General features: G+C 46.2%; 1 protein-coding gene across 7 annotated transcripts in view; it reads right to left on the reverse strand.

Annotated features, from left to right (window-relative positions):
• The window catches only part of impg2a (interphotoreceptor matrix proteoglycan 2a), a 31,202-nt gene that overhangs the window by 12,235 nt on the left and 3,031 nt on the right, over positions 1 to 15,936 (reverse strand). For 6 of the 7 annotated variants that reach the window (XR_004574579.1, XM_034286734.1, XM_029113488.2 and 3 more), the window contains exons 3-15: positions 14,118 to 14,284; positions 13,918 to 13,943; positions 13,769 to 13,801; positions 13,581 to 13,618; positions 12,630 to 12,796; positions 11,194 to 11,252; positions 9,222 to 9,242; positions 7,763 to 7,971; positions 4,737 to 4,792; positions 2,537 to 3,568; positions 1,309 to 1,563; positions 917 to 1,136; positions 510 to 720 (exon numbers count right to left, since the gene is read on the reverse strand). Coding sequence is in view for 6 of the 7 variants with exons in the window: in XM_034286734.1 (XP_034142625.1) it covers positions 510 to 720; positions 917 to 1,136; positions 1,309 to 1,563; positions 2,537 to 3,568; positions 4,737 to 4,792; positions 7,763 to 7,971; positions 9,222 to 9,242; positions 11,194 to 11,252; positions 12,630 to 12,796; positions 13,581 to 13,618; positions 13,769 to 13,801; positions 13,918 to 13,943; positions 14,118 to 14,284 (2,494 nt within the window). In the remaining variant the exon portion in view is untranslated. Of the gene's footprint in view, positions 1 to 509; positions 721 to 916; positions 1,137 to 1,308; positions 1,564 to 2,536; positions 3,569 to 4,736; positions 4,793 to 7,762; positions 7,972 to 9,221; positions 9,243 to 11,193; positions 11,253 to 12,629; positions 12,797 to 13,580; positions 13,619 to 13,768; positions 13,802 to 13,917; positions 13,944 to 14,117; positions 14,332 to 15,936 lie in introns of all 7 variants that reach the window. The other variant, XM_034286735.1, reaches the window with a different exon arrangement.

The raw sequence follows: 15,936 nt of genomic DNA on the forward strand, positions 1-15,936 counted from the left end.
CTGGCAGTACTGAGGAAAACAACATGTGGAGGCTCTGAAAGGTTTATGATGTGAAAGTGGCTGTTGAACAGCTGCATCACAGTAATATTGACACGTCTGTTCAGACACACTGTTTGAGTTTGGAGTTGTGCACACAATGATCCTTCAATAAAGTGGGTCAGTGCCACACACACACAGACATACAGAAACCAACACACACAAACACACACACAGATACAGACGTAAATACAGACACCAACACAGACACAAACATGAAGACACACACACAGACACACGCATACACACACACACCGATACAGACGTAAATACAGACATCAACACAGACACAAACATGAAGACACACACACAGACACACGCATACACACACACACACAGATACAGACATAAATACAGACACAAACATGAAGACACACACACAGAAACTCACACACACACAAACACACAGAGATAGGGACAGTCACGAAAACACACCAAGATGAACCGACATACAGAGAGACAGGAACACAGACCTGCAGATAGCTCCCTGTCCTGGTATGATGTCACACTTGCCATCGTTCAAACAGAAATCTGCCTGCAGGTCACAGATGCTCTGACAGGGTAGCCCGTCCACGCTGAAGAACCCAGCGTCACACACACATTCGGCTTCACCAGACCACTGGTTCACCAGACACTGAGCAAACTCATTACATGCCTGGAACTTACACGGATTCGCCTGGTCACCTGGGAACAACATGCATGACACAGGAAATGTTAGACCATTTGACTCGTGTCCAGAGAAATGCACTGGTCAATCCTTGTGTAAATCCCATACATTAAGGTGATAGAAGTCCGCAAACAACCTATCAGAGGAGAACCTAGGAATAACTTTAAAAAACATGTCGATCAGGGAAGTGGCTGTGGTGGAAGCCCATCTTACCGGACTCTACATCCAGAGAGAACTTATCGATTGCCAGGTTCATGGTTTGGTAGGCTGTGTTAGCCAAGTCCTCCAGGATCAGATACACAACACTGTTGACACTACGAGGGACTGGCTTCCCAAACCTCATTCGGCTGTTCACCACGATACTGCCGTTGCGGAAGTTGAGGATCTCCAGGTTCTTGAAGTTACTGAGGTTGGACTGGAGGTAAGGGACGAGCTAGAGGCATGGAAGGTGGAGGTAGGGATAGAAAAATATAAAGAATCTGAATAACAATATTTACAATAAGTACTTGAACATACCACAGAAAGAGAGAGAGGAGGGGTCATACAGTGAGTGAGAACATTGGAATTGTAATTTAATCAATAAATGGTCCAAATAAATATCACACCAGTTCCAGGAACCTTTGCTCCAGGGCCTTGTATTCCGGTGAGCTCTTATTGAAGAGATCCTCTGAGAACATCATATTTGTGACCCTCAGACTGAAGAACACCATCAGCGCCCTCCTAGGGTTGGTTGGCATGGCAATGCTTTGGTCCGAACCATGTCCCACTCCAGAGGGGTACTCACTGCTCCCCTCCTCTGTTTGGTTGTTTCCGCCCAACTGGACCGAGTCATAGTCAGTCACAGGGTCTATGGTCTGTAGCTGTTAGACAGACATGAAACAATTCACAGTGCAATCTGTCAGTGTGAAACAACATTTGGTAACATTCATGATACATCAAGGAAATGTCTGTGCTAACCAATGATTAGATGGAGTCAGAGGTCAGCAACCTACAGCCGGTATGACCAGAGAGACGTGTGGGGTATGACCAGAGAGACGTGTGGGGTATGACCAGAGAGACGTGTGGGGTATGACCAGAGGGACGTGTGGGGTATAACCAGAGGGACGTGTGGGGCCTTGATACGGTATGACCAGAGGGACGTGTGGGGTAGGACCAGAGGGACGTGTGGGGTATGACCAGAGGGACGTGTGGGGTATGACCAGAGGGACGTGTGGGGCCTTGACATGGTATGACCAGAGGGACGTGTGGGGCTTTGACACGGTATGACCAGAGGGACGTGTGGGGCCTTGACACGGTATGACCAGAGGGACGTGTGGGGCCTTGACACGGTATGACCAGAGGGACGTGTGGGGCCTTGACACGGTATGACCAGATGGACGTGTGGGGCCTTGACACGGTATGACCAGAGGGACGTGTGGGGTAGGACCAGAGAGACGTGTGGGGCCTTGATACGGTATGACCAGAGGGACGTGTGGAGCCTTGACACGGTATGACCAGAGGGACGTGTGGGGCCTTGACACGGTATGACCAGATGGACGTGTGGGGCCTTGACACGGTATGACCAGAGGGACGTGTGGGGTAGGACCAGAGAGACGTGTGGGGCCTTGACACGGTATGACCAGAGGGACTTGTGGAGCCTTGACACGGTATGACCAGAGGGACGTGTGGGGTAGGACCAGAGGGACGTGTGGGGTAGGACCAGAGGGACGTGGAAATCAGAACTGGAAGTAGCATAAATAGCAATTTGGCAACTCTGGACCATGTTCTATGAAGAGGGATGTTAGGTGAAACGGTCACTCAAACTGACACACGGGTGACAGTGTTGGTTTTTACCTCCAGAGTAATAGAGATGTCCGGGCCAGGGTGGATCTCAGCAGGGACAAGAGCTGAGGTGACATCCTGGTCCTTTGCCTCTGGTCCTGGGGGCGAGGCCTCCTTCTCCTCTACTATCACGTCCACTGAGACCCGGGTGAAAGGAGACTCCTTCTCTGCTGAGGGAGGCGTCGGCACGGAGACCCGGGTGAAGGGCGACTCCTTCTCTGCTGAGGGAGGCGTCGGTTCAACAGTCTCCACTTTTGCCTCATGAACCAATAACACCTCCTCTTCCAGTAGGTCCTCCTCCGAGACCCCAGTAATATCCAGAACTTGGTCCGCCTCCTTGTCCTTCAAAGTTTCCTCTTCGGCTACTGGCTCCTCAATGATTGGTCCCTCCTCTAAGCTCCCAACTTCATCTCCGTCTTCAGCTAATTCTGGAAAAGCCAGGATCACGTTGGCGCCCTCTTCAGGCTGATCTGGGGTCAGAGTCTCGATGGCATGAGGATTCCCTGTCGACACAGGAATTTCAGCTGTTTCTACAGGGACATCATCCTTCACCTCTTCCATGGTCTCTGTCTTTACGATGGAGGACTCCAGGTCTTTTGTTGACTGAGTTTCCTTTTCTATAACTTCTGCTGTGACAGAAACCTCAGCCACTTCCTCCTGTAGCTCAGGGACCTTAACAGATTCCTCCTCAACCCCAGAGACATCCGCTCCTGCTTCCTGTATAATAATCTCTTCAGGAGCTTCTTTCTCGGGCTGAAAAGGCAAGTTGTCCGGTATTTCAACCCCTGAACCAGAGGACTCCACCCCATTTGGCGGCTTGGGGAGCGTGGCATCACCCAGGTGGTCAGGGGAGGCCGGGTCTGCCACGATGTTCTCCAAAAGCAGACCCTCCTCCTGGAGGCCTGTATCATCGATGGTCCGCTTGGGATCAGGGGAAAGGGAGACACTCTCCTCCAGAATGATGACATCATTCTCCCCCATCATGACATCCTCAGATTCAACCTTTGGGGCATCTGGGGGCATCTCAGAAGACAAAATGTCCTCCTGGACAAAGGAAACAGACAAACTCACTGTAGTACCTTACACTGATAAAAACTTAACTTGGAAATGTGTAGTCTCTGTCTGATGGAGCAGCTGGTCCTTGGCAGTTCTGATGCCCAGTGCTTCTGCTGTGTGCTTGACTGTTAATGCCAGTTACTGACTGGTAGTTTGCCAACCTCTTCCAATCCACATAATTACTCAAATTCACTTAGGGCCTCAGCAGGCCAAGTAAACCAGCAGGCACTGCCAATGTCCAAGACAAATGCTGGCACTCCCATCTCTGATTAAAACGCTACAACACCACTAAGCTGCTAGACTGATAGCAGAGGGGGGGGGGGCAAACATCCATTAGGTGGCCCGGATTCGGCACACAAGGGGCCCCAATCTGGCCCTACAAGGGGCCCTCATCTGGCTCTACAAGAGGCCCTCAACTTAGTTGAAGGATGTAGGAAAAATGGATTTGACACACCTGTTCTATATACAGTTTGAGTGTGAATCTCTCCCTTCTAATTTTCTCTTCCTCCTCTCTCCCTCTCCCCCTTCACACACTCTCTCTCTCTCCCTCCCTCTCCTCTCTCCCTCCCTCTCCTCACTCTCTCTCCCTCCTCACTCCCCCTCACTCACTCTCCCCCTTCACTCACTCTCTCTCTCCCCCCTCACTCACTCTCTCTCTCCCTCCTCACTCCCTCTCTCTCCTCACTCTCTCCCTCCTCACTCCCCCTCACTCACTCTCTCTCTCTCTCCCTCCTCACTCCCTCTCTCTCTCCCTCCTCACTCCCTCTCTCTCCTCACTCCCCCCTCACTCACTCTCTCTCCCTCCTCACTCCCTCTCTCTCCTCACTCCCTCTCTCTCTCCCTCCTCACTGCCTCTCCCCCTTCACTCTCTCTCTTTCTCCGGCTGCACGAGCCTTGGTATGGTGGTGGATTATCACAGCAAGAGCCAAGCTAATCCTAAAAGCCTTGCCTAGGCTTAAATTCCTCTGAACCTGTTAAGCCCTCGTAGAGTCCCAGACAGAGACTCTGAGGAAACAGGCGACACAGACAAGCACCAAACTGGATCCACATTAGTTTGGACCATTTTGAATCCCAGTACACCAAGCTGTGTAGGAGCACCTCCAGACCACTAGGATCGTGTCAAGGGGGGTTGTCTTGAAGATGACCTCTAACTTACCACCCCATCGTCAGGTGTTCCAGCAGTGGGCTTGGTGGACTCAGCAACCCTGGACACTGTGGAACAAAGGATGACACACTGAACAGAGGAGCCAGTTCAATTCAAAAACCTGGTATGCAGATTTCCAGGACTAATAAAGACAGCAGGCTCTTTCTGATAAGCAGTCACTTCATTCCAGGCAGTCAGAAAGGACTCCAGTTGGGGTTCAGGGTGGTTCAGGGTGGTTCAGGGGGGTTCAGGGGGGTTCAGGGGGGTTCAGGGGGGTTCAGGGGGGTTCAGGGGGGTTCAGGGTGGTTCAGGGGGGTTCAGGGTGGTTCAGGGGGGTTCAGGGGGGTTCAGGGTGGTTCAGGGTGGTTCAGGGGGGTTCAGGGGGGTTCAGGGGGGTTCAGGGGGGTTCAGGGTGATCCAGCAGTCTGAGATGCTGGCGCCGGTGCACATTCCCCCCTGCAGCACAGGTTCAAATCCAGCCCACTTTTATTTCACGTTTATAACACTCCTCTAATCTTCAAACATTCTTGCTGGTCAAGATTGTTTTTTTAATGTTATTTTCAAATGCAATGTTTGGCTTTGATCAATTTGAAGTGTTAAAGGATGTGTATTTTAATTTTGTTCTGGTCCCATGTACATCGATCCAGAGAGGTATCGCTCTGTGCCAGAATCCAGATGCCTAATAAACGTGAATGACACATTGATGCTCAAAGGGTCTTCTAAACCTGGGGTTCTCAAACCTCTCCTCAGGGACCCCCAGCCGGTCCGGGTCTCTGAACCAGTCCTGAGCTGCACATCTGGTTCAACTTGTCTACTGATCCTCAAGCCCTTGATTAGTGAATCTGTTGTATGGGTTCAGGGCTACAGTTAAAGTGTGGAACATCTGATGCTCCCAGAGGAGAGGTTTGAAAACCACTGTTCTATAGAATTCTCTCTCTCTCCATTTCTTCTCTTCCTCTCCAGTCCCAACAGAGGTGGTGCTAACTGGCTGGTTATCCAAGGGGAATCCTACTAATCACCAAAAGATCGGCCAAGATGTGGGCCAAGACCATTACTGCATTACTATCCATTCTGGAGCCTGAAGGCTGCGGCTTGGAGCCAACCAGGGCCTTTAAGTCACCACCCACCAAGCCAGGCAAGCATCTAACAGCATTTAGCGCCCATATCACATGTCCCGGCTCATATGAACCAGGCCATCAGAACGCTTCCATCTTCAGGGAAACACGGTAAACAAATGACAGATTTTTTTACAACACCATCACAGAGTCTTCCCACAGACCCGGGAGATCATTACTGTAGACGTCATTCCATTGGCAGGAAGAAACCATCCGAGAGTTTACAGCCAACCGACACACTGACAAGCTAAATCTTGTGCGTGTGTGTGTCTGCCTCCATGCATGATGAGTCAACTGAAGAATTGGGGCCCAGCCAGGATAATGGACTTAAGTAGAACGAGTTAGACAAGGACAGAATTAGGGAACCTTTAAAAAAAAAAACTCTGAAAAAAGTTCAACAGGCTAACACTTCAGTTCATCCAAAAAAGAGCTCAGCTTTGAAAAGGATTGTTTACGAAAACATATGTCTTTTGTAAAGGGAATTTACTACACTCCACCAGTAAGACTACAAATCACAGAAGGTGTAATTTAACCTAAATACACAAAAACATGTAATCAAGTGAGAAGTATAAATATCTAAAGCAGAAAAAAAGCTATTTACTATTCTTTTGGCAAAAAAATGCTGAATTTGCAATTTTAAGAAGGAGAGAGCTGACTACAGTAGATAAAAGAAGTCTTACTATCAAATGCAGTGATCTAATTGCCTGGCTGTACCCCAAGGAACTGTGTTGTATGTTTAAACAACAAGTCACATGTGTCAAATAAGGACAAAATATCACATTACAGAGTGGTTCTTATGTTTTGTGCAAAATACCACAAACTCAAGCTCATCACTATTAACCACTATTATCCACACAATTATAACAGTAAAATGTGATGTCATACCTGTGGGTACAGGGGCTCTTAAACCCCAGCTTGAAGGAATCAACATTCAGGATTCAAACCACCCATGTTACAATTTATATTAACACTCAAAGCTAGCCTGGCTACAGAGACAGAGTACTGTGTAAGATTTACAGTGGTTTGGCCATGCATGGTAGTGTTAGAAGTATTGTGCTGCAATGTGGGGTGGTAATGTTTCACCAGTCTCTAGTTGGGTTAGGTAATAATGTGGTTATGTTGTACCAGTCTCTAGTTGGGTTAGGTTATAATGTGGTTATGTTGTACCAGTCTCTAGTTGGGTTAGGTTATAATGTGGTTATGTTGTACCAGTCTCTAGTTGGGTTAGGTTATAATGTGGTTATGTTGTACCAGTCTCTAGTTGGGTTAGGTAATAATGTGGTTATGTTGTACCAGTCTCTAGTTGGGTTAGGTTATAATGTGGTTATGTTGTACCAGTCTCTAGTTGGGTTAGGTAATAATGTGGTTATGTTGTACCAGTCTCTAGTTGGGTTAGGTTATAATGTGGTTATGTTGTACCAGTCTCTAGTTGGGTTAGGTTATAATGTGGTTATGTTGTACCAGTCTCTAGTTGGGTTAGGTTATAATGTGGTTATGTTGTACCAGTCTCTAGTTGGGTTAGGTAATAATGTGGTTATGTTGTACCAGTCTCTAGTTGGGTTAGGTTATAATGTGGTTATGTTGTACCAGTCTCTAGTTGGGTTAGGTAATAATGTGGTTATGTTGTACCAGTCTCTAGTTGGGTTAGGTTATAATGTGGTTATGTTGTACCAGTCTCTAGTTGGGTTAGGTTATAATGTGGTTATGTTGTACCAGTCTCTAGTTGGGTTAGGTTATAATGTGGTTATGTTGTACCAGTCTCTAGTTGGGTTAGGTTATAATGTGGTTATGTTGTACCAGTCTCTAGTTGGGTTAGGTTATAATGTGGTTATGTTGTACCAGTCTCTAGTTGGGTTAGGTTATAATGTGGTTATGTTGTACCAGTCTCTAGTTGGGTTAGGTTATAATGTGGTTATGTTGTACCAGGCACTGTGTCATTGAGGACGTTGTCCTTGTGCAGAGTCTCAGTAATGTGGTTCCTGAAGTCAGTCACTGTGGGTCTCTCCTCCACCTCTCTGTAGGATGTCTCCACCCTGTTGGACTGCAGATGGAGGTAGCCCAACTGCTCAGTGCTCACCCCCTCCTCCGCCACTTCCACGGTCACTGAATAGACCACCACCACACCCTCCACCCTGCACATACATGAACACACACAGACCTGTGGTCAGTTCATCTTTCAGACGATCAATCAAGCAACCAAACAATATCTCCATCTATTCACTGTAGATCCAAAAAGTAATTCCCAATGTTCCTATTCTCTCTTTATCATCCACATCAACCCAAACACCCATTAAAAATCCTACATTTTCACTACTAATATATCGACAATATCACTAATTTATTGAAGACTTTATTGATCTAGATTATTGATCTATGTTCTCCTTCTAAAGGCAAAGATCTAATGGCAGTAATTCCAGGCTCATTTGCCTGGGGACAAGGTTACTTCTATCCTGGAGGGTGATTGACCTGGGAATCTGGGATCATCTGGCCCTTAACTACTGCAGAGCTACTGACCTGAGAATCAGAGATCATCACCAAGCTTTTCTTAGTAAAGTCCCACGTAATTGCATGAGCAGTGAAGACTCCATGACACGTATGTATGTGTTTATTTTTGTTTGTGTGTGTATGTGTGGATATATATTTCTGTCTGTATATGTTTTATTTGTGCGTGTGTGAGAGTGAGAGAGACCAAAAATGCTATTCTGATTGTTCATTGAGTATGATTGATTCACCTTGTTTCTTATTAAGTCAGTGTTGCAGATCAAGACGATACCTGGCGATTTTAGCTGCCACTGTGCTGACACCTCCCACCCCCCCAGTGTTGTCCCTGTCCTTGTCCATCTGGTCATGCTTCTGACCTAGTCTAAATTTAAATAGACACTGGATTCAGCCCACAGTCATTTATTCATTATTCCAATTGGACTCTTAATATTTCACCTGGCACAGTCAGAAGAGGACTGGTAACCCTCTGAGCCTGGGTCCTCTCTAGGTTTCAAAATTTCGGCCTTCTTAGGGAGTTTTTCCTAGCCACTGAAATTCAACACTAATGTTGTTTGCTCCTTGGGGTTAAAGGACGGGTGTTTTTGTAAAAGCACTTTGTGACAACTGCTGATATAAAAAGAGCTTTATAAATAAATGTGATGGACTGATTTGATTAGTAGTGGGTGTTAGAGGTCTACAGACATGAGACGAGGAGAACCTCTTTCCAGTGGTTGAAAGAAGGACGATGGTTGTGGGCAGAAAGTGCCTGAGGTGATAATCTCTCCAGGCCTCATCCTGATTACAAGGTGAGCGACCGCGCTAACTGCATGTAAACCCATGGTTATCTTTAAGCACATATCTAGGGACAGATTATTAGGGTCACCTCTAGTTCTGTACTTACCCCTGAGCATCCTTCTGAAGCCTGAATGAAATAACACAAAACACACAGTGATCAGTGAGAAGATCAGGTCAATTATTAACCTTTAGTGTCCAGCTCCAGCAGGTCACATCAGATGGTTACTGTCATGTCACAGGGTTCCTGAACCACTTTTAAAGTCATTTTAAAGACCTTTTTAAGACCGCAAAAAATATAATTTAAGACCCCAAAAAATTCTAAACAATCTATCTGATAGAAGATAACTTATTTAGTCCTACTTTAGTATACGTGTTTGTAACAGTGTAACAGTGTATCAATACTGTATGCGTTGCATTGCCATCACGAGCAGTTTTTCACAATTATTAAGTTGCTACTTCACGATAATGTCTTTATTAGGGGTGAATTGGGACATAAACCTATACTTCTCCACGTCGTTCGCTGTCCATCATCCAACTTTTACCATAGTAAGGTTGGTGTGTCAGCTGACCTGTGGCATCTTACAAAAAAATATCCGTCCAGAAAATAGGCTGACGAAAGTAATGCCCGAAGCCCAAAGAGCTGTAAAATGTGCTGCAAATCCGTAATTTTCCTACATAATAGGCCAATATTAGTTCACATTATTTGTATCAATTCTTAATTAATACACCCAATCCGTCCCCAAAATTACATCTATTTCTAATTTAATTTCACAAGACAGAATGAACGCTTGCATTGTCCATCATGAATCAAACCTCAGCGTTTCGTGAAGCTTGGATGCGGTCACTGGACGTGACGCAACACGAGTAGTAAAGCCGCCGTCGTTTATTTCAAAGGGGGCGTTCCTAAAGGTTTGACGGCTGACGGCAACGTTGAACGCTCAACGGCTGTAGTGTATCTCCAACACAAAGCCGTTCATTATCCCCTCACCATTGTTTCATATCACCACCCCAAACTCCCCTCAAGACGTGTGGTGTAGCTCTGCAGCTCTCTTCTTAAATTCACGGTCTAGGTCCACCAAATTGCACCGTGGCTCGTTTCCTGCTGGCGCCAACTACCTCCGAAATGCCCCTCCAACCATTTTTTATTCAACATGCATCTCCCCATCTTGGCTCATCCCCATCTAGCAACAAACATCCCTATCCACAACGAAAGGATGACACACATCCTGACATCAGCATCTGTAGCTAGCTAACGTAATGTAAAATGAATATTAATGTTAATTTTAAGTTAATCCAACAAATACACTCTGCGTGCCCATCAGCCTTAAACACAATAGCTACAAATTTAACACCCACAGCAAATTTACTGTAAATGTAATACAATTTATTACCTTAATTTACCAGATTTTATTTTAGACCCTTTAAGGAGCAACAGGAACCCTGTGCCATGCATCAAGTAATACAACATGAATGTCAGTGAAGGGAGTCCTAACTAAACTATCCTGATGGGACCAGTACGTGTCGACTACACCCCTACAGTGGGGATTGACCTGAACACCTGCATCACTACAGTGTGGACTGACCTGAACACCTGCATCATTACAGTGGGGACTGACCTGAACACCTGCATCACTACAGTGGGGATTGACCTAAACACCTGCATCACTACAGTGGGGACTGACCTGAACACCTGCATCACTACAGTGGGGACTGACCTGAACACCTGCATCACTACAGTGGGGACTGACCTGAACACCTGCATCACTACAGTGGGGATTGACCTAAACACCTGCATCACTACAGTGGGGACTGACCTGAACACCTGCATCACTACAGTGGGGACTGACCTGAACACCTGCATCACTACAGTGGGGACTGACCTGATCTCCTGCACCGCTACAGTGGGGATTGACCTGAACACCTGCATCACTACAGTGGGGACTGACCTGAACACCTGCATCACTACAGTGGGGACTGACCTGAACACCTGCATCACTACAGTGGGGACTGACCTGAACACCTGCATCACTACAGTGGGGACTGACCTGAACACCTGCATCACTACAGTGGGGACTGACCTGAACTCCTGCACTGCTACACCCTTAAAGCCTGGAAGTCCTCCAAGAGCATCTTGTATCTGCCAACATAGAGAAGTCAACGTGAATTCAACAGTCAATATCTATATCACTATGAGCAGGACCTCTGCATTTTCCCCTGAGGTCCTAAGAATGGTTCCTTGTGTAACTTACTCCCACACCCAATCAATAACCTACCACTAAAATTAAATGGAATATGGTATATACAGTATGGACCTGTAAATGATTTCTGAGGTCATCCTCTCCAGCTTGGACACCTGTCTACTGATTATAACTGATGCAGGCTTCCAATTCAACCATGTAGCTGGATACCACCAACGTTTGGTTCAGACCTGTTCTGCTGAGTCACTGAGCGTTTGGAAAACCTCCACAGTGACTGAGTTACACAAAGTTTACCCGTGTGTTAACAGACCATGCAGTATTCACACCGTATTCTCATGTCTTCCACTCAGTGCACCAAATAACCTACATTACAATGAAAAAGGTATTGTTTGTAATTTGACATTGTAATTTGTCAAAATGTACACAAATAATCAAAGTCAAAAGACTTAGAAAGAAGAGGTAATGTCAAAAGGAGAAGGGTTTATGCAGTGAAAACTGATTGTGTCCTCCTAAGCTGGTCCTTTCCTCTTCACAACATTCTCTCTCCTTATTTCCTTCCACACAGTTTATGATGGTCATGATGGGAATGTTAATGACTTCCAGGGCAGAGTCAGAAACATCTTATTTTCCAGCTGGAGTAAAATGTCTTTCTCCAGATGTTCTCATTCAGAAAGCTTTGATAGGTCAGCATAGGCACCTATGTGGTCTTCCTTCTCCACTTCAGTGGGTCTCAAGGCCTCAAGCATCACACACCATGAACTAACTTCGCACATAATTTCACACAACCCCTGCCTAGCAACAACCCCTGCCTAGCAACAACCATTGCCTAGCAACATTCCTGAACCATTCAAATTAAGGGAAATCCTGACAAACTGTGTGAGTTGTTTTTTAGTGCCCTGAACTCACAAAGATCCCTAGCGCCTCAGAGCCAAGCTTACTCACACAGGGATGGTCAGGAGGGGTCAGGGGAGGTCAGGAGGGGTCAGAAGAGGTCAGGAGAGGAAAGACAGCATGGAGGGGGTTAAAAACAGAGTGATGGAAGATGAGGGGAAAGAGAGGAGGTGCACAAGGAGAAAAAGAAAGGGAAGGAATAATGAGAAAGAACATGGGATGACAGAGATGAAAAGAGAGAGATCAACAGAGTTTAAAAGAAAGAGAAGACGAGATAGATGAAAAGAAAGCAACCAAAAGGAGAGATGAAAAATGAAAAGTCAACAGAAAAATGGGAGCAGCAACAGTAAAGGAGTAAAACAGAGAAATTCAGACTGGACAGAGGAAAGAAAGAAAATGTTTGGGAGAAATCATCGGAGCAGTACCTTGTCAGTGAACTGCTGGTTGAGAGTCTGGTACTGGAGACTGGCAGGGTCTCTCAGAGCCTCACTGTATCTCTCCCCCTTCAGGAAGATGTTCAGATCCACTACCTGCTCAGACCGGACGCGCATGGGCGGAGCCAACACCTCCATCTCTATGTCATTGGTGGGTTCTGTTGGAAGGCGCCAAGCAAAAACCACGACAAATTGGTCAGGTAGGATTGTTTTTTTTATATATTTTTTGGGATGCAACGATTCAGACCGCTTCGCTTCGCCAAATGTCAGCTACATTAAAACATTCAGAATGTTTCCCCTTCAAATGTTATGTCCAAATCCACAGCCAGTGCAGGTTAGTCGAAAAGTGAGATTTCCCATTCCAATCACACAGCTCAGTCAGGACATTTCACACAGCTCAGTCAGGACATTTCACACAGCTCGCTCAGTCAGGACATTTCACACAGCTCAGTCAGGACATTTCACTCAGCTCAGTCAGGACATTTCACAAGCTCAGTCAGGACATTTCACACAGCTCGCTCAGTCAGGACATTTCACACAGCTCGCTCAGTCAGGATATTTCCCACAGCTCGCTCAGTCAGGACATTTCACACAGCTCGCTCAGTCAGGATATTTCACACAGCTCGCTCAGTCAGGACATTTCACACAGCTCGCTCAGTCAGGCTGATATTAGATTGATATTCGTAGTCTGGGAGCCATTTCTCTGCTTTGTGGGGGCTTACCATCAGCAGCCAGAAGAGATGGTCCAGCCTTCCAGGCCAGATCAGCCCTGCTGTGTATGAACTCTTTTGGAGCTTTAACTACTAATATGGATTAACCAGCCCTACCTGGCTATAAATGATCTGTACACGTCATACAGCATGGGGTGGGCAGAGGGCAATGGGAAAAGGGTGAAAGATGGAGTGAAAGGACAGATAGGAGGGACGTGTGTGCGTTACTGACCTCCTTGAACTTCCCGGTTGGTACCTGGAGTCGGGAGGCTTTGGAACAACAACAGAAATGACTCACAAATGTCAGCGATTCTATCGATTAAACAAAAAAACGTTTTTTATGGAGAATAGTTTAAGAAGCTGATTAAGATGAGGTGGTTGAAATGGCCAGGTAAGGTCAGAGAACCTTCAGAACCTCACCTGCACATATGGTTCCACGGGTTGTTGAGCTCACTATGGTTGGTAGAACAGGAGAGAAAGAACAGTAACAGAAGAAATACAGAACAATGAACAGCCAATAAGCTCAAAGACTCAAAACAATGGAACCTGGAGTGGATGAGACGCTTCACCTTTTAAAACCCATCCGGGACATTCTCTGAAATTGGAAAGATGGAAGAGATGAATTATGAAGTACATTAATAACTGAAGCATGAATATATTACACACAAAAAACAGCTGAAGACCTTTTGGATGAATGCAGAAGTAATAGATGTATGTGGATGGAACTGTCAGGGAGACTGAAGAGAAGAGACGCATTTGAAAAACTCACCCTCTCAATCAGGGCCAGGTGCTCCTTTGATTGGCTGAAGTTTTTGCCCATCTCTAGAGCGGTGATCGTGCCTTCCAGGCATTGGCTCATCCAGGTCTGGTACTCTTCCTGATTTGGGAGGCGGTCCCAGAAGATCTTGTAGGCCTCCCACACAGTCTCCTGACAGACTGAACACGCATATTAATGTCATTGAATGGCCAAAGAACCAACACACCTGTTAAGAGAGATTCACTTTCCTGACCAATGTCCCTTTCAAGAGTCAGTAGTCACTTCCCCTGCCCCCCCCCCACCCGCGCCCCCCCCATACTGTACTTGACCCTACCTGGCTCAAGCCTTTAAATTGACTTATCTTCACTTACTTACAGAGAGGAAATGAATCTTAAGTGGAGCAGATGTTGCTTAGAACTCAGATGCAAGAGATACATGAGTCTCAACCTCTATCTAAATGCTCTAACAACTCCCCTCACATGTCTATGTCTGAATGACTAGAGGACATAGACCTTCCTACAGCGGGGAGAACAAGTATTTGATACACTGCCGATTTTGCAGGTTTTCCCACTTACAAAGCATGTAGAGGTCTGTAATTTTTATCATAGGTACACTTCAACTGTGAGAGACGGAATCTAATGTCAAAAATCCAGAAAATCACATTGTATGATTTTTAAATAATGAATTTGCATTTTATTGCATGACATAAGTATTTGATACATCAGAAAAGCAGAACTTAATATTTGGTACAGAAACATTTGTTTGCAATTACAGAGATCATACGTTTCCTGTAGTTCTTGACCAGGTTTGCACACACTGCAGCAGGGATTTTGGGCCCACTCTTCCATACAGACCTTCTCCAGATCCTTCAGGTTTCGGGGCTGACGCTGGGCAATACGGACTTTCAGCTCCCTCCAAAGATTTTCTATTGGGTTCAGGTCTGGAGACTGACTAGGCCACTCCAGGACCTTGAGATGCTTCTTACGGAGCTACTCTTTAGTTGCCCTGGCTGTGTGTTTTCGGGTCATTTTCATGCTGGAAGACCCAGCCACGACCCATCTTCAATGCTCTTACTGAGGGAAGGAGGTTGTTGGCCAAGATCTCGCGATATCCTCAATACGGTGCAGTCGTCCTGTCCCCTTTGCAGAAAAGATGGTGTTCTTGGGGTTGTACTTCTTCTTCCTTCAAACATGGCGAGTGGAGTTTAGACCAAAAAGTAATATTTTTGTCTCATCAGACCACATCTCCCATTCCTCCTCTGGATCATCCAGATGGTCATTGGCAAACTTCAGATGGGCCTGGACATGCGCTGGCTTGAGCAGGGGGACCTTGCGTGCGCTGTAGGATTTTAATCCATGACGGCGTAGTGTGTTACTAATGGTTTTCTTTGTGACTGTGGTCCCAGCTCTCTTCAGGTCATTGACCAGGTCCTGCCATGTAGTTCTGGGCTGATCCCTCACCTTCCTCATGATCATTGATGCCCCACGAGGTGAGATCTTGCATGGAGGCCCAGACCGAGGGCGATTGACCGTCATCTTGAACTTCTTCCATTTTCTAATATTTGCGCCAACAGTTGTTGTCTTCTCACCAAGCGACTTGCCTATTGTCTTGTAGCCCATCCCAGCCTTGTGCAGGTCTACAATTTTATCCCTGATGTCCTTACACAGCTCTCTGGTCTTGGCCATTGTGGAGAGGTTGGAGACTGTTTGATTGAGTATGTGGACAGGTGTCTTTTATAGAGGTAACGAGTTCAAACAGGTGCAGTTATTACAGGTAATGAGTGGCGAGCAGTAGGTGATCAAATACTTATGTCATGCAATAAAATGCTAAT

This window comes from Esox lucius, chromosome 16 (assembly GCF_011004845.1).
Source record: "Esox lucius isolate fEsoLuc1 chromosome 16, fEsoLuc1.pri, whole genome shotgun sequence".
NCBI lineage: Eukaryota > Metazoa > Chordata > Actinopteri > Esociformes > Esocidae > Esox > Esox lucius.